Source organism: Spermophilus citellus (genome assembly GCF_964194105.1).
Source record: "Spermophilus citellus genome assembly, chromosome: 4".
Lineage (NCBI taxonomy): Eukaryota > Metazoa > Chordata > Mammalia > Rodentia > Sciuridae > Spermophilus > Spermophilus citellus.
Window position 1 is genome coordinate 96,814,488 of NC_138185.1, and position 18,845 is coordinate 96,833,332.

At 43.5% G+C, this 18,845-nt stretch overlaps 1 protein-coding gene across 4 annotated transcripts in view; it reads right to left on the reverse strand.

Annotated features, from left to right (window-relative positions):
• The window catches only part of ATP10A (ATPase phospholipid transporting 10A (putative)), a 187,926-nt gene that overhangs the window by 86,254 nt on the left and 82,827 nt on the right, over positions 1-18,845 (reverse strand). For all 4 annotated transcript variants that reach the window (XM_081291318.1, XM_081291317.1, XM_081291319.1 and 1 more), the window contains exon 2: positions 15,895-16,099. In XM_081291318.1, coding sequence (XP_081147444.1) covers positions 15,895-16,099 — 205 coding nt within the window. The remainder of the gene's footprint in view (positions 1-15,894; positions 16,100-18,845) is intronic.

Genomic DNA, 18,845 nt, shown 5'->3' on the forward strand with positions numbered 1-18,845 from the left:
CTATTGCACCGAAACCTTTTGTGAAATAGCTTTTCAATGACAGGTAGAGCAACATGGGTGGTGATAAGGACGGTCATTGCCCTCATTGCCCTGAGTGCCCCCACCCCCGCCACCTACAAGATGCTGTGCAAAGGGGAAAAGAGAAAGACTTGACAATGTTCCATTTTGCAGGTGTTGCAATTGAGGCCTACTGAGATTGAATGATGTTCCAAAGTTGTAACCTAGCAAGTGCAGGAATCAGACCCCAAATCCTACTCTCAATGCTACACCACAGCCGGTCCCTGTCTTCAAGTGGTACTCAGTCAGGCTTCTCCTCAGACCCAACATCCTGACTCTAGAGAGCTACACCAGTGTTTTCCTCCCCAGGAAGGTTGTCCTTCCCATGACCCACTTCAACTAGCAAGAAGGGACCAGAACAGAAAACCACAGGGCCATGCCACTGCCACACAGGTGGGATTTTATTACCATTGCACACAGACTAAAGGGATGCATGGGTAACTTCTGTTTGCCTGCTCTGTTGGCCTTTACTATAATTGGATTCTCCTGGGAATTCTTGGTGGAGGAACTGGGTGGGCACAGCTGAGGAGCTGCAGGAGCACCATCCTCCAACCTGAAGAAACGACCCCAGAGTTCAGGGGTGGCCACTGGGAACCTAGGGGCTTAGTAGGTCTCTTGTTCCTGGGTGTCCCAGAAGCACACACAGGCTTCAGTTTGAACCTTAGATCTGCTTTACTTGACAACTCAGATTCCTTAACCTTGGCAAAAGGTTTTTTTTTTTCTTTTCTTTTTCCAGTTTTAATTACAGTTCCCTAAAAAGCACCAGGCACATAGAAGTATCCAATAAATCTATGAGGTGAATAAGACTCTAGCAGCCACACAACCTGGACACTGGCTCCCTTTGGCTCAGCTCCAGTAGCACCCACAATGCTGCCCCTTTGCCTTCCCACTAACCACCCCTCGGGTGGGAGAATGGAGAGTGGAAAGTGAACACGCGGTGAAGGCCCAACTCTCTCTCCACACTGCTGCCAGACCCTATTGGTAACAGGTCATCATGCTTACCTAAAAACACAAATGCAACACTGCTGTACTGGCGGCCCCAGGGCCTTATCTTTTCCAAGTGCAGTCACACAGCAGCCCTGAGTACAGTGTGCCTGACACTGGCCATGACTCAACACAAAGGACTCCTACTACCTTCAATAACCTCAGGAGGACCCCTTGTGGATCCTCAACCATTCAATGAGGGCTAAGGAGGGCCCCAGCTCCATCAGCAGTAGAACAGACTCCTGGAGACCAGGCCTTGCTATTTCAGAACCCTGAGGCTCAGTGTCTGTGCTCAACTGCAGAGGGCTCATTGTGCCTCTGGAGAACTTCCTGAAACACAGCCAGGTGCGAAGGGGACCAGAACTACAGCTTAGTGAGGCACCAGATCAGAATGCACCAGTACCAGAAGACACCTAGTCAGGGTTTTGTCAAGACACTAAATCAGTGTGAAACTCTTGTCAAATCAGTGATCCTCTAGGTGGGACCCTTGTGTATGGTATGTATGTATACGTATAGACATTTACAACATATTTTGTCCCTCCTGATTTTCTGGCATTCACAGTTCCATTAGACAGGCAGCTCTGCTATGTAGCACACTGCAGTCAAAATTTGTGGGAGTCATCAAATCACTTCCTACCCCTTCTGGTCTAGGGAGCCATTCCTCATTTTTACCACAGAGCTCAAACATGCCACCCGCCACTGTAGGCATTTGAGCCAGAGAGGGCCAAAGACAAAACTGTGATTTGGGTTTATCATTCTAGCAATCGCTGCTGCAGAGTGTAGGGTGGACCAGGAGAGACTGCACAGCCTGCAGCAGCCCTGAAAAGGTACAAGAGGAGCCAAGTCTGGTTGTTGTGGGACAAAGCAAATAGGCCAGAAATAGGCCAGGCTGAGTATGGGGCAGAGTCAGAAGAGGGACCTGAATGAGCTGAGAAACCGACCAGGATATAGGACACAGAGTGTTGCAGGAATAGATGCTCTGGCCACAATGCTGGGTTTGCTGCATGATTTAAGAAGACGTATTTTCAAGACCTGGTGGTGCATGCCTGCAATCTCAGAGACTTGAGAGACTGAGATTAGAGGAGGATTGTAAATTCGAGGCCAGCCTTCACATCTTTGCAAGACTCTATGTCAAAAAAATAACCGGGGATGTAGCTCAACAGTGAAGCACTCCTGTTTTAAGAAAGAAAGAAAAAAAGGAAAGGAACTGCCTGACCTCTTTGGATCTAGAGCAGCAATCAGGAAAGAAACTATATTATCTCAGGGTGGGAGGCTTAACCCCAGGGATACTGGAGCATACATAGCCCATACCAAAGGAGTCAGAATATCAGGGTGAGCCTATTCCTCAGGGACTTCTAAAACGCCCAAGGGGAACTGGTGGCACACACCGATAATCCCAGCATCTCAGGAGGCTGAGGAAGAAGGATCTCAAGTTCAAAGCCAGCCTCAGCAACTTAAAGAGGCTCTAAGCAACTTACTAAGACTTTATCTCAAAATAAATAAAAAAAGGCTGGGGATGTTGCTCAGTAATAAGACACAATTGGATTTGGTTCCTGGCTCAAAAGGGGGTGGGGTGGCTAAGGGTGATTGATATTAATGACCACTGTGCACCAGGGATATGAGGACCAACCTTACTAACTGCTGGTGGTAAGTGTTGGCACAGTGACCAGTTGGGGTAAGGATCTGACAGCTTTCACATATCTGAAGCCTTCCAGTGCAGAAGGGAGGGTAATGTGTTCCATATGGTCCCACATGGGATTTTCCAGTGTCCTGAATTTGAGATATATCTGATGTGGCCATCTGGCTGGGTGTCCCTGATGTAGTTGGGACTGAGAGGTTCCAAAAGATGCACTGGGTGCTGTTCCAAGGTCCTCTCATCCCCATGAATGTGATTCCAGATCTTGCCCTGGCAGAATCCAGGACGTGGCAGCTGTTGGTCTGTACCCATGAGAAGGGTCAAGTCTTGGGTAACTCCAAGTGCAGGGGTCAGCATGACTGGGAAGTGACCAGAGTATTGAAAAGACAGAGAGAGGAAAGAAGCAGTCTACTACATGGGAAGATCAGTACACCACAGGGCCTCCTGAGCCAAAGGTGGAGAGTTGGGGAAAGAAGAGTGCCTGGACACTTGCTCCTGTTATAGAAGCTCACAGTGGTTAACTGTGACCTTTTTGTAAATGGTATAATTAGGGAAAAAAAGTGACTTCCTCTGCTTAAAATATAAGTAAATGTTTCCTGGTGCCTTCATGATACAGATGTGAACTTGGAAGCATAAGCTCCACCAGGCTAGCCAGATACAACTGTCACAGGCCATGGGGACCTGGAATCCCATCTCTTTCAACCCCAAGAGCACCTCTCTCTCCTCCAGGCCCAGGTCAGGGCCTTGTGTTTCCAAGTTAACTCTCAGAAGAACACTTTCCTTGACTGGTGGAAATCAAGTCCTGATTCCTTTTATAATGTAAAACAAACAGGGATTAGGAAAGACATAAGATATCATTTCCAATGGAAACTGGGTCTTCCTTGAAGGAAACTCCAAGATCAAAGGGAGGTTTCAGCCAAGGGTTGAAAGGTTTTTCTTCTCTACTTCTATGGGAAATAGTTATTAAAAAGAGTTCTGGCTGTTAATACCTTGACTACACACACACACACACACACACACACACACACACACACACACCAATACTTAAAAGAACTCTAATCAGTTTTTAAAACTCACCCCATAAAATTCTTGTTCCTTTGATCCTGTCATTCACAGAGATTTTAATATGCAACATGCATATCTAACTGACAGCTTCCTTGAAGGCTGCAGCCAGTCACCCTGCGCCTGTGACTCGCTCTCAGCTTCCTCACTAGGCCTCACGTTTCCAGCCACAGATATATCAAGAGAAAGCATTTTCCTCTTCCTGGCAGTGGAGCGGACTGAAATGCAGCTAAGTTGGATCTGAGATTATTTACACTCGTGATAACGTTTCCATTCAGGAATAGTAGTCGTATTCATCTGAAAGTGCACTATTGAATTTGGGTTGAATTCGGTCCCCCTCAAATTCAGGTCTAATTTCCAGGACCTCAGAATGTGACTGAACAGACAGGCCTTTGAAAAGGCAAGTAATTTAAAATGAAGTAATTTGGTGGGCTTGGATCCAATGACTGGCGTCTTCATCAGAAGGGATTAGGACACAGACAGGAAAGACCATGTTGAGAGGGTGGTCACCTAAAAGCCAAGGGGAGAGGCCTCAGAAGGAACTGATCCTGCTGCAACCTTGATCTCTAGCTTCTGGTCTCCACAACTGTAGGATAATGAATTTCAGTTCTTTAAGGCACCCAGTCTGTGGTACTTTGTTAGAGTAGTCTGAGCAAACATATGTACATTTAAAATGTGGTCTATCCTATGTCTAAAAATGCCTCCAAAGCCTTTGGTTGTCTCTGTCTGTGAATCTCATCTGTTAACACCCATCAGAGCTTGAAGCTAAAATGCTTGCTGGTGTCTCCATTCACAGACTCCTCTGAAATACAAAATGAGGAGGAACAGTCCTGCAGAGCAGGGTCCTGAGGTCAGGAAGCTAGAGTCTGAGAACTGGGGCAACACCAGCCAGTCGCTTTCTTCTGGTTCAACCCAAAGACGACCTTTCTTCCTTGCTTTCTCGGGAAGTTCCCTTGTGGAAATGGGGAAGTGAGCTCTTGAATACCTGCTCCATGCAGGGAATGGCCAGTGTTGTTAAAGAGCACCAGGGCCATGTGTGTTTGGGAGCCTGATGCATCTGGGCTCAGGAGTGGAGCACAGGGTCACTTCTTACTATATAAACCAGAGCATTACCACTGCAAGCCTGTGTCCTCACTATACAAGAAGACAGACACCCTACCATGACCTTTGGGAATCAGGAACTTAGAAATCCCATTCCATCAACACAGGCAAGTCAGTGAGCACATTGGTGACCAGCCACTACATTTATTAAGTAAATCTTTAAAAGCTTCCTGCCCATCAGATTGACCTATACATGTCACTCACTGCTCAGGATATTGGAAGTGCACAAGCATCCACTATGATGCAAAACATCAAGGTTGAAATGTGGATGTGCAGAAATATTCTCAGCTGCTCCTTATTTCTTCCAGACTTTACTGTAGCTATGGTTTAGCCCAACCCTGCTTACACCAGCCTGAACATCAGCAGTGATAGTTTCAGTGCTCTGTGGAGGTGGCCCCAAGTGAGCCTTACCACCTGGCCTTGAGCCCCATCTGTCTGCCTCAAAAGAGGATCACTACTTACTCTGGCCACAATCTGGGTCTAAAGGAAGATGTCTTCTGTGCCTCAGTGGCTCATCTGGTAAATGAAAATAATAAGAGGACCTAAGAGTCAAAGAGAACTGGCATGCAGTGATCACTCAGTGAGTGTCAACTGGTGCTACTGCCTGGGGCAGGAGAGAAGGTGCCATAGTTTGGACCTAAAGTGTCCCACAAAGGTAGGCCCCTATGTTCCAGCATGGCAGTATTGGAAGGTGATGAAACCTTTAGGACACTGAAGGTACACCCTTCAAGGGGTATACTTTTCTCTTTCCCTTTCACTTCCCAAAGAGGAGGTAAGTGGTTTTGGTCTGCAAAGTGCTCCTGCCATGAAGAACTAGCTCACTATAGGCCCAAGGAAATGGGGCCAAGTGAGCACTGACTGGAACCTCCAAAACTGTGAACCAAAATAAACAATCTCTCCTCAATAGCTGATCATCTCAGAAATTTATTCTAGTGACACAAAGCTGACTAGCATGGAAGGGCTACAATCTTTCTGAATGCTGACACAGCTGCCCCCAATTCCAGGTTCTGGGCTGTGCCTGCTCCCGGTCTCCCAGCAACCAGCAATCTGCAGGCAGCTTCTTATAACACCCCAGTCTCAGAGGATGTGTGGCATGTGTGCACACTCAGGAAAGGTAAGAGGCTCCCTCTTTGTGGACATCCAAAAACCACCTCCCCACTCTGGCCAAACTTGTCTTTGATGCTTGAGACAAACGGTCTGACCTCAGCTTCAGAATCCCACCCTGCATCAACAGCCTCTTTCTGTTGCTTTCACCCTTGAAACGACAACAGGTCAAATACAGGAGGAGGGTTTCCAAGGCCCAAAGATGTCTCCCTGTGCCAAGGCAGAGACGTCAACCTCAGAGTTTGTCCTCTAAGAATTTCCTGCCTACTGGTCAAGGCTTGAAAACACTTGATAAAGGCCGGATGAGCAAACCAACTATTTGAAGTTTTATCCAAAACAAACCTAAGTCTGTAATCCTTTGAAGTTGGCCTTCTTTACCACACAAATGAAAAGTCTTATTTTTTAGCCAACAGTAGGAACCACTGCTGAAACTCAGTCACTCAAGGTGAATAATAACTTTTTCTTGTCCATTTTGTACCCAAAGACAAAAAAGTCAAAGGTTTATTTTATTTGTTTATTTTTTAATTTATTTTCATTTTTATTTTTTTGATGCTAGGGATTGAAGCCAGAGCACCTCAAATGCTGACTACGTACTATCTGGTTAAATTGTGTATATGTGTGTTTGGAGAAAGGGGGGAGGGAGAGAGGGAGAGAGGGAGAGAGGGGGAGAGGGGGAGAGAGAGAGAGAGAGATATTTTTAAGCACTAGTCTAGTTTTTAACCTGAGAAAGCTCACCTGGATGTACCTAGCACCTATTCTCTGAAACCATAGGGGGGAACTTCTCATTGCAGTCAATGATACCACCATTTCTTGGCCTTTAAAGTTGAAGGGGAGGGGAGAATAAAGCATTCTGACAGTAACACTGTACGACTGAAAACAGCTTTACTGAAAACCAACAAACTAGAGAAGTTGGCTTTTGGCCTGATCTCAGCTTGGATAAAATACTCATTTAGCCCATTAAGTCCCTTTTCAGCAGATGGATTATTCATGAGCATGAATAAAGTGAGAAAGACTTTATTTCAATATGAAACCCGATTTAGATGTCAGGAAGCATGGTTTTACCCGGACCCAAGTAGGTAATGGTGTTTTCTGAAGGCAACTTTGGTCCCTTTTACCACCATTATAAAACGTGCCCACCAATCTCACCACTTCCACTTTCATTTATGGATGGGCAAAACTCTTAAGAAACACTAACACCAAAAGGAGAACCAAAATACTGCCTTCCATTTGAGGACCATCTGCAAAAAAGAAGTATTATATAACCTCCCCAGGAACACTGGGTGACAGGGGAAACAGACTCTTACAAATTCAGAAACAAAATGAGAACAACTGGGAGAATTAAAACAGCTACAGAGACCAAGGAGTGCTGATTAGTTTCGTGTTGTACTTCATAGACACAGAGAAGTTTCCTCTTTGGGGGCACACTGCTCACAAAACAAGTGGAAGGAAAATGATACCAGGCAGAGGCCTCTTAAAGGGACAAGGTATTCCAGAGTCTACCCAGCAGAGGATGAACTGTTTGAGCACCTTTCACCTAAGGCCTACACCTCACAATAGGTGTCAAAGACAACACAGAAGACACCAGATTCCCCATTGCTCCCTTGCAGATCAATCCACTTCTAGAACACTGTCTTAGCCCAGGAAAGAATGTTTATCCTCTCCTAAACCTAAAAACAAAGCGATAATTTAATGAAGCAAAATCCCTTATACACACACTCACATAGTCGTTTGCACTTATTTGTATACACCTATGCATACCCATACCTATGTGGACATACTCTCATAGATATCCAAATAAACATACACACCCACCATCACTTGTGAGTAAAAGCTTAGTGTGAACTGGACAGATCTCACATGATCACAAATACACAAAGCTTCAAACACTTTACAATTGCTAATGTGATCTCAGTACAGTTAGGAAATTTGGAATTAAGTTAATCCACCCCCAGAGTTTCTTTAAACAATGAAAATATAATTAAAGAGAAACAACATTTCACATTATATGTCACCTGAAAACAGAATAAAAATCTCTTATTGTTTTGTCTTTTTTCCTGGAATAATAATAAAAAAAAAACTATTTCATTTTTACCACAGGCCACCCTGTTTGTTCTAATGCCATCTCATTCTAAGGTCCTTTATTTAAAAAAAAAAAAAGAGTGAAAGACCAAGGGGAATGGGTGGGTGGGTGGGGGACACAACTATTTCCCACCCCACACCAAAAAACTAGAGTTAAATCTAACACACACACAAATTTTCAAGTTTCTACTTAATGTGGATAAATACTTCAGGTTAGCCTAATATTATCAACACTGTGGCATTTTTTTTCATTAAGATCAAAGTGCTTTACTTTCTATAAGCAGTGATTTTATAGATCATAGTTTCAGACCAAAAAACCCAGAGCACCAATTTCTTTTTTTCTTTTTTGTTTGCGGGGGAGGGGTTGCTGGGGATCAAACCCAGGGCCATGTATAAGCTAAATAAGCTCTTTACAACTGAGTTACATCATCCCCTGTACTCCACCCCCCAAAAAAAGGGTACAATCAAATTTACATTCCCTCCCATGAAATATACACAGTTGATACTATAAAACATGGTATGTCCAATAATCCTATCACCTACCTAAACAAATTTCCTTGAATGTCCACCTTTGCAAGCGTTAACATTTTTATGTAAATAAAATTATTTCATTCTCAAAGTAGTTTCTGTCTTTCCTATTACATATTCAATATCCTTCAATAAAATTATGTAATGGTTTGTCCCCTTGTCTAATTTATGAGCTTGTTGACTATATTTCAATATGTAAAAGAAAATCATGAATCTTTTGCAAAGACTTAATATTAACCAATCCAATTAACACACCAAGACACCAAGCCAGCTGTTTTTGTTATCCACATAGATGATAGATTATGTTGCCTCAATGGATTTCACAGCTGAGAATGTAACTACATTTAATTAAAGACTAGCAAATTGGAAAGTTAAAAAAAAAAAAAAACAATTCAGGCAAACTGTACTTTTTCCCCTCTAGTTGTCCTGTGGCAGACAGAATTTGGAAAGCATGTGCAAAAACTTTTTTTTTTTAATTGTCTTCTAAATATTTAAAAAATAAAAGTAGTTTTTCTAAACTCCCTGAATTCTGTCAAGTAACTTGGGGCAGGTCTGGCTCTTCTTCACAAAAGGAACTGCTTTGCCAACAATCCTCACATGCTGGGAATTTAGTAACGATGTCTACATAAGGTAGAGGTAAAGCCATATCATCAGTGGAGATCTGGATATGAGGTACATCTTTTTGAGTTAGTGCTTTTCAAACAGTTTTCCGGCCTAAGGAAGTTTCCATACCCATTTTCTCATTGTACTCCTCATCTGCAGCACATGCCAGCATGCATGCACACATGTGGACACCCATCCACACAGGCCTGGAAAGATTTAGTGAAATTCTTCCTACAAGCCCAACAATTACTGCTTCAAATAGTGCTACATGAATAGCTGTGGGTGGAACTTGGATTGTGGACAGTAATCCAACTAGATCCACCCAAAAGACAAATGATCGGAACATATTTTCTCAGTAAATAAGCCAACATAGAAGTCACCTCTTGGACAGCTCTTCCCCATCAATGACGTGGCCTCTGGTTCTGGGCTCTCCTCAGGGATCCTTGCCCTACCTTCCTCCCTCCCTTGTCTTAAATTCCAACACCCACCTGACATTTCATGGCTCTGTTTCTGCATTATCATTCACTCTTAGTACTTGTCACTTCAAACTTCTACCTTTATTATTTATACAAATAGTACAAACACTGTGAGGGGAAAAATGTTCCCCAGATTTGATCAATGCAACACCTAAAATAGCATTTGATCCATAACAAATGTTTGATAAATATTTTTGAATGAATAAAACTTTGCAAAAACATTTTTAGAAAATTTATTTTTCTAATAAAATGGACTTGTATGTAAATTGAGATAATTAGGCAGCCCCTAACTCTGCAGAAATGACTGTGCAAATGTTAGAGTAGATAGAAATTCTACCCATATAGAGGATGGATAAGGGCAACTTCAGGACAGGACTGCGGGACTGTATGAATGTGCCTGTGATGAGACAGGAGGTGCCTAGTACAGTAGGGAACCTCTGGATACTGGAGACCCCCTCCATGGCAACCTGGGAGATAACGAAACTCAGACCCTGCACACTCCACTCTTGATGGTAAATGGGGAAGGGAAAGGCACCTTGAGAGACTCTCTTGACTTCACTGTTCCCATCTATACCATGATGTAATAATCATTACCTCACAGGATTTGCTTTTTAAAATATGTAAAATTGTTTCAAAATATTCTCTGTATTACAAATATGACGGACACAATAAGCCCTGGCACCCAGAATGCCTAAATGAATGTGATTAAGGTTCTGAGAGGGGAATATCCAGCATTGGGGCTCCTCTCTTAATTCTTGGACAATGTCACATGACTAACTTTTAAATCAAATCTTCATTAAGTCTCCAAATCTAAGTTGCCTTTGACAGAGCCTTGATGGCTGGTGACTTAAGGTTTTGGAGCCATCCGTCTGGGTATCTGGGTCCTTGTCCTTGAATTCTGGAGTCTGAATAGGACATGTCACCACTTTCCTGCTTCTCTTGCTTCCCCTCTAACCCCTCAACTCTGTACAGCTTATCTAATGCTGTTCATTAAATGCAGCCCTATTTCCCTCTCTGGCCTGTGTCTGAAATACCTGGCATGCTCTTCTTCTCCACCCAAACATTCATCTTTTTTCCTCATCTGGAGCACATATCAACACACATGCCACACATGCCTGGGAAGGGTGAGTGATGTCATCCTAAAGCCTAGTGAGTCCTGCTTCAAACAGTACTTTCTTAGCACTGTATCCCCAACAAGCACTTCACCTGTGATCTGGAAACAAAGAGTGTGGGAAGAGGAACTAAGTTCTGCCTTGCTGGTAGAGGGTACTGGAGGAGAAGGGGGCTGGCCTTGGTGTGTATGTGCATGTGTGTTTGTGTTCTCTGCTGTTTGGTCCCTCCAGGTTTCTGCTAGACTTGGCATGCCCCACACTTTCTCCATCTCTCAGTTGAGGGTAACCAAGAGCCTAGTGGATGCAGGCTGTACTCTAATCCAAGCTGCTGCTCTCTGCAACCTCTCCAGTCCCCTCACATTCCAAGGCCAAGGTTCCTCAGGGAAGCTGCCTAAAGGCCTGCTGCCAGTCTTCATCTTGGTCCACTGAAGTAGCCAGGGCTGCCTTACTGGGCCACATACAGAGTTTCTGCAAACTTCCCCAGGGCCTGGCCATGGCAATGCCCCGTGGTCCACAGTTGCCCAGGCACTGAGCAAGTTCCCAGCCTTGGCACCTACCTGTAGATGGCATCCCCATAACCCCTATGAAAGAGTTTCAGCAAGTTCCACGAGGGCAGTCCCTTTGTAGCTTTTCTGCCATTCTAGGAACCATGGATGGGCCTCCTGAGTGGGGAGGGGCACATCTAAAGTCTGTGACAGCCCCTTACACAGTCACAGTAATTTATCTTTATTCCTTACTATAAATCCTTCCTTAAGAATTCTTACCAGAGTCATGAAATTCATTGGAAACAATAAGAAGCTCAGAATAGCCAAAGCAATCCTCAATTAGAAAAGTGAAGCAGAAGGCAACACAATACCAGACCTTAAATTATACTACAGAGCTATAGTAACAAAAATGCAGTGGTATTGGCACCAAAACAAAAATGAAGACCAATGGTACAGAAGACACAGAGACAAACCTACACAAATACAGGTATCTCATACTAGACAAAGGCACCATAAACATACACTGGAGAAAAGATAGCCTCTTCAACAAATTGTGATGGGGAAACTGGAATTCTATATATAATAAAATGAAATTAGACTCCTATCTCTCACCTTGCACAACACTCAACTCAAAGTGGATCAAGCACCTAGGCATTAGATCAGAGACCCTGTACCTACTAAAGAAAAAGTAGGCCCAAATCTCCATCCTGTCGGCAATAAGATTCCTAAAGCGCAAAAAGTAAAATCAAGAATCAATAAATGGGATGTACCAAAGTAAAAAGCTTCTTCACAGCAAAGGAAGCAACAAAAATGTGAAGAGAGAGCTTACAGAATGGGAGAAAATCTTTACCAACTGCACCTCAGAGAAAGCACTAATCTCCAGTATATATAAAGAACTCAAACACACCAAAAAAAAAAAAAAAAAAAAAAACCAAATAGCCCAATCAATAAATGGGCAAAGGGACTGAACAGGAACTTCCAGAAGAAAAAAAACTATATGAAAAAAAATGTTCTAGCAATTAGAGAATGGCAATTATCTGCATACTATAGTGATGCAATGTTCACAGCAGCTAGATTCACAATAGCTAAGCTATGGAACCAATCTCAACAGATGAATGGTTAAAGAAAATGTGGTATATATACAATGGAATATTACTCAGCCATAAAGAAGAATGAAATTATGGCATTTGCAGGTAAATGGATGGAACTGGAGATTATCATGCTAAGTAAAATGTCAATACTGAAAAACCAAAGGCTGTATGTTGTCTCTGATGTGTGGATGCTAACACACAATAAGGGGGGCAGTGAGGGACACTGCAGGGAATAGAAATTCATTGGACTAGACAAAGGGAAATGAAGGTGGGATGGGAATAGGAAAGATAGGAAAATAAATCAGACATAACTTTCCTGTGTTCATATATGAATACACACCCTGTGTAACTCCTTAACATGTACAACCACAAGAAAAGGAAGTTATACTCCACATACGTATAATACATCAAAATACATTCTACTGTTATGTATAACTAAAAAGAATTTTAAAACATTTTTAAAAATTCTTGCCAAATGCAATGTCTCATGCCTGTAATTCCAGCACTTTGGGAGGCTGAGGCAGGAGGACTGCAAATTTGTAGCAAGCCTTAGCAACTCAGGGAGAACCTGTCTCTAAATAAAAATATAAAAATGGGCTGGAGGGGTGTGGCTCAGTGATTGAGCAGTCCTGGGTTCGATCCCCAGTATTCCCCCCCAACTAAAAAAAAAAAAAATCCTTTACATCAAACTTCCCCTGGTTGAATTGTGTGATTTCTGTCCCATGACTGGACCCTGATGGATATACCCAGCCCTGCATTAATGCCACATTTACCTATTATTCTTAAAGAGATATAAATCTCTTTTAATTTAAATTTTCCTAGAATTCACCACTTCCAACTGGCCATTCATCATCAAACTGATAAAACACTACTTTGCATTTGACAGAAGTCAGCACAGATCGTTATCAGTTCTTCACCTGTCTGAGACTAGCAAACTCTAATGAAAAACCCACTTGCATGTTTTTGGCATTTTAATGTTACAAAGAGAAGCTCAGTTTTTCTTTTGTTGAGCTTTTAAAAGCTAGAGACTCACTGTCTTTATTTTCCATGGGTAGTTCATAAATTTCAGAAGAATAATATATAAACAGGAATTTTGATACCAGAAAAAAAAATGTATTTGAACCTGAAGGGAAAGAAAAACAGCAGGGAGGAAGCAGAAAGAAAAACAATGTACCAATAAGGGAACCTGCCCATTGAAGAATTTTGGTGCTGTTAAAGAGACTTTTATTAAAAAGTCAAAATTATTTCAGTTAATTCTGGCTAGATTGACTAAATTATGGCTCACTCTATTCATATCCTCAGGCCTTTTCAGGGCCCTGAGGAGGGTGATGTAGGATGTGCTGGTCTGCACCCTTCCTTGAATTTTAAACATTCTACTTATAAACGACCTGTTTATATAAAGCATCACTGAACTATAAAGTGCTGCGGTTGTTTGGGAAATAAGTGAGCAGGGAGGCTTTTGAATAGGACAGGGTTCAGAAGTTGAAGATTAGAGGATATGACACAAGGAAGTTATTCTTGAGAGTGACCAAGGAGATCTGCCTGTGGCTTTCCCCTGTCTTCCACCCCAGCATGAACAGTCTGCTCCCAGCTCTTGGATTTCACCATCCTTTTCTCACTGTCTGCAGTTTTACCAATTAGGTATTTGTGTGTATTCCTTTCAGTGATGTCATCTTCTGCATGTGGGAGGCTCCTCTAGGAGGGGGACATTTGAGCCTCTGCAGCCCTCCTCTTCCTCGAAACTCCCAGTGAGATCTTGAGAACTGAGAGGGGACCCTGTCCCCTGGCAGATTTCAGTGTTCATTCACCCACTGACTTGTCACTTGGAGAGGAGGCAGGGACTTTAGGCTCAGGGAAACCGAGACAGGCCTGGTGGAGAAGCCAGGGAATGAGGTTGACTTACTCTCACAATTTACTAAGACAAGAGGTGGCACCTAGGGATGGCACATCTATTAACAAACCAGAACAGCACAAGCTGGAAAGAGCCTGGAGGGGTCCCTAACAAAAACACTCATCAGCTCTCCTGATTTGGGATGGGACGAAATACTCCATATATATATATATATATATATATATATATATATATATATATATATATATATATATTTTTTTTTTTTTTTTTTTTTTTTTTTTTTTTGAGATTAGGGTCTGGTTATGTTGCCCAGACTGGTCTCAAACTTCCATTCTCCTCCCTCAGACTCCCAAGTAGCTTGGATTATACGTGTATGCCACCAAGTCTGGCTAATTTTTAATTTTTATGTCTGCTTTGCCTTATTCCAAGAAATATGGTGGCAGCTCTGCCAAATATACTTAGTACAAAAGAAGGCATAAAAAAAGAAAAATAAGGAAACCATGGTAGAAGTAAGCAAGAGTAGAATAATAAGCTACAGGCTTGTCATGAGGTGATGCACTTGGAGTAGTCTAACCTCTGACTCAAGATCTCCCACTTGCCACGTGTGAAGCCTACAGGAAACAGGGACCTATTTGGCCTTTTGGAAATGTATACAGGTCCTTCACTTATGAGAGTGACCAAGGGGGAATTGCACAAATGTTTCTGGGCAGGAGGAATCCCCCCAAAATTATGCCCAATGAACTGTTCCACACAAAATGCCCTTCTCAAGATCCATTTACTACGAAATGAAGCCAATTGCTCCAGATCAGACCAGTGGATTCTGATTCTAAGGCCAAGAGGAACCCCCTACTGGACCCCTCTCTGGACTCATGGAGAGGTCTCTAGTGACAGAGAAAAATAATCCCCAACATTATCCTCCCTGTAAATGTAGGAGCTCATTTCCTTGGACCACTTCTGAAAGCATCCTTCAGGGTAGGCCAATGGCCAGACCCCCAAGGCATGCCTCAGATGAGCAATCCAGGACAGGACAGGCATAGGAGGAGGAGGAGCTTTGTAGAGCACATTTTCCTGCTAGACACCTCCTGATCTCCAAGGATTCATATCACTTTAATTTCACCTAGTGTTAGCACTGTGTGTCCCCTGTATAGACCTGGAGTGGGGCATGGACAGAAAGTTAAGAACCCCCTGGTGGAATTTGCTTTTCTTGGCCAATAGGCTTTATTGTGAGTGCATGGTCAAAACTACTTCCCTTCCAACTCTTCACCCCCCAACCCTGCTGCACAGTGGCTGGTATACACCTGAGATAAAACTCAACTGTGGAAGACGTGGTGCTGGTCTTAGAAACTCCCCTGGAGAGAAAATGTTCCTGAGCTACATGCTGGGAACAGGCCATGGCTTCTGCTACACTGCCATTTGATGAACCAGCACCATGGCTCAGTAAATGTTCCCTGTAACTTTACAGGGTCTCTAAATAACATTGTGAGAAACTTATAAGTGTCCAATGGAAATTAGAGGTAGGAAAAGTAAGTCCTGCTCCCCAAATTCACAGGCCAATCATGGGATCAAGCAGGAAGGAGTTCTCTCAGACTCAGTTTCATCTATATGAAAATAACCTGGCCTGACAGAAGAGAAAATGCAGATGCCCTGACCACATGGGAGGGGCCACATGGGAGAAACTGTGTGGCCCAGATGCCTGTGATGTCCTGGAAACATGAGTCACTTACAAGCTCTGAGAAGCCACGGACCACTTGCCGTCGCTTCAGGTTGGTCTCTCCATCCAGGTTGGCAGTCTCGATGTGGCACAGCCCATCGGGGTCACTGGAGGAGAGCAGCAGAATGTCTGCAGGGATGATCTCATTGCAGCGAAGATGCACGAAGTCTCCCACACGGATTTCTTTCCAGAATCGGTTCACATACTTCTTTTCTTCCCTGATAAAAAGACTTTAGTTAATAAGACTAGTAAGAGGTTGATCACAACTAAACTGTGACGAATATCTGGAGGCCAACTATCAAATTTTATTTTTGCACAAGTTGGGAATTTCTATAATAAAAACTTTTAAAAAGAATATTCATAAATCCACATATGGTACAACTCCATTTATATGAAATGTTCCAACAGGCAAAGCTATAGAGACAGAAAGTGGGTTAGTGGCTGCTATGGGTTGAGAAGGGAAGTGAAGATGACTGCTTAATGAGTCAGGGTTTTCTTCAGGGGTGAGGAAAAGATTCTGGAACTAAAGAGTGGTTATGAGTTGCCCAATATTGTGAATGCACTAAATACCATCGAACTGCTCACTTTACAATGGTTATAGTGTCCACACTGACACATATACCCAAAAGAACTAAAAACAAGGACTAAAACTGGAACCTTGCAAGCCAATGCTCATTGCTATGAAATTAGAATTTCTCCATTCTACTGTTGGGAGGGGTCTAAGCCTATTTTAATGTTAGCAGCTAAAAAAGGCAGGGGGTGCTGGCCAGCATCCCTGAGGGTCAGTCAGCAAAAGTGGATTCTGCTCCACTACCATCAGGTGGTGTGTTGTAGCTCTTTAAGGCAAACTATGCCCTCCAGTTTTGCAGCAGACCCCAGAAACTCACCACCATTTTCTTCTTTTGGGGCCATTGGGTCATAAATTCAACAAATGAAATCCACAGATGAGAAGAGTGACTACAAAAGAGTAGGATTTATTCATGTGGGAAGAGACAGAGCTCTCGAAAGATGAGGTGGGACCCACGGTGAGAGGGGACCAGAAGGAGTTACCAACTCAAAGTGTGCTAGGCTAGGGCTTTATATAGCACTTGGGTCAATGCTATTGGTCCACATTTATGCTAATCAGGCTTTGAAAATGTACTAACATTGTTGGTTAATCCTTGAGTGAATTTCCATTCAGGTCTGCCCCACTTCCGTTTACTTGCCATTCTGCCTGCAATTCCAGCTTCCCAAGAGGTTGACGTTGGCAGATTGTGATGCTCAGGAGTTGCAGGTTGCGTCATTATGTGAAACGGATGTCTGGCTGGGCCAGATGACAAGTCAGCATGCCCTGGCTTGTGTTGGCCTTGGCTTGTGTTGGCCCTGGCTCACTGGGCCCCAGCTGCATGCTAGCAAGAGAGATCCTAACACCCAGGGCCAGTGGGTGCTGCCCATACTCCAGCCGCCTGGACCACATCTCCACCACTACACTACTGCTTCTTGGAAGAGATCTGTGGGCTGTGTGGCTCAGTGGCTGGCGAGCCATGTTGGCACCATTATACAGCCAAAATGTAGACTCCACCCCTGTCCTTCAACAGATGAATGGGTAAACAAATGTGGCATAGCCATACAATAGGATATTTATATCATAAAAAGGAATGTTATTGCCAGGCACGGTGGCACACACCTGTAATACCAGCAGCTCCGGAGGCTGAAGCAGGAGGATAACAAGTTCAAAGTCAGCTTCAGCAAAAGCAAGGTGCTAATCAACTCACTGAGACCTGTCTCTAAATAAAATCCAAAATAGGGCTGAAGATGTGACTCAGTGGTTGAGTGTCTCTCATCCAATCCCTGGTACCACCCTCCCACCCCGCCAAAAACAAGGTAAGGCTATTATAATATAAACTCTATAATCAGAGTTTATAATGTAAACTCTGATGATTTTGTGCTATGTGAAAATAAGCCATTTCACAAAAGGACCAATGTGTAATTCTACTTACATCAGTACCTAGAGTAGGCAAATTAGCAGAGAGAGAAAGTAGATTACAAGTTACCAAGGGTTGGGGGTGTGGAAAGCAGGCTCCGAGCTACTCCATGATGTACAGAACAATAGTTTTCAGGCTGTGTTTAGCGCTGAGTTACTCCATTTGTAAATCAGTAGTTTTCCATGAGTTACTCCCTTCTGCATGCAAGTGTCAAGGTGGAATGGCTCTACGTCTTGTGCAAAGGAATAACCACCATCTCTCCAGAACAACTATAAGGCACAAGTTGATAAACAACTTATTCATGCCAATTTATCAAGCTAAATCAGGAGCACCTGGACACATGGGCATCCTAAAATATATCAGAAACCTTAGACACAGGAGATTATCAATCCCACAAGACATAACCCCCTCACCTAAGACTCAAAAGGAGGAGTTCCCCAAGACTGAATATGGTGGCACCCTGACCCTGTCACCTGGTCAGTAGTCATGAACCTTGAAAGGCGAGTGACTCACCTGAGACAGAGATGCGACCAAGAGATTTTACTAGGAGGCTGCCCAAAGGGGAAGAAAAGAAGAGGCAGAGAGCAGAGAGAGGAGAGGAGGAGGACAGAGAGAAAGAGAAAGAGAGTAGAGAGAGAGGAGAGAAAGAAGAGGAAGAGAGCAGAGAGAAAGAGTGAAGAGGTCAGAGAGTATGAGCTTGCAAGCCTGGGCTTAAGACGGGTTGCGTAGGTGACGTGGCAGGTGCTGACAGGGAGGGTAACTCAGGAATGGTGAGTGGAAGCTATGTCCAGTGGAAAATGGTCGAGAAAATCTTTGAATTTGGCACCCTTCGGCTTGGTGCCCTTCGGAGAGGAAGTGGGGGGGTAAGGGATTATGTGATGTTCTCGATAGATGGAAACTTAACTTCAGCGGGAATCTCCCACACACCCAAAAAACTTGCCCAGGAAAATTGCAACCCTCCCATTCTCTGTCCTGGACTCCAGCTTAGCTGTTTTCTCTT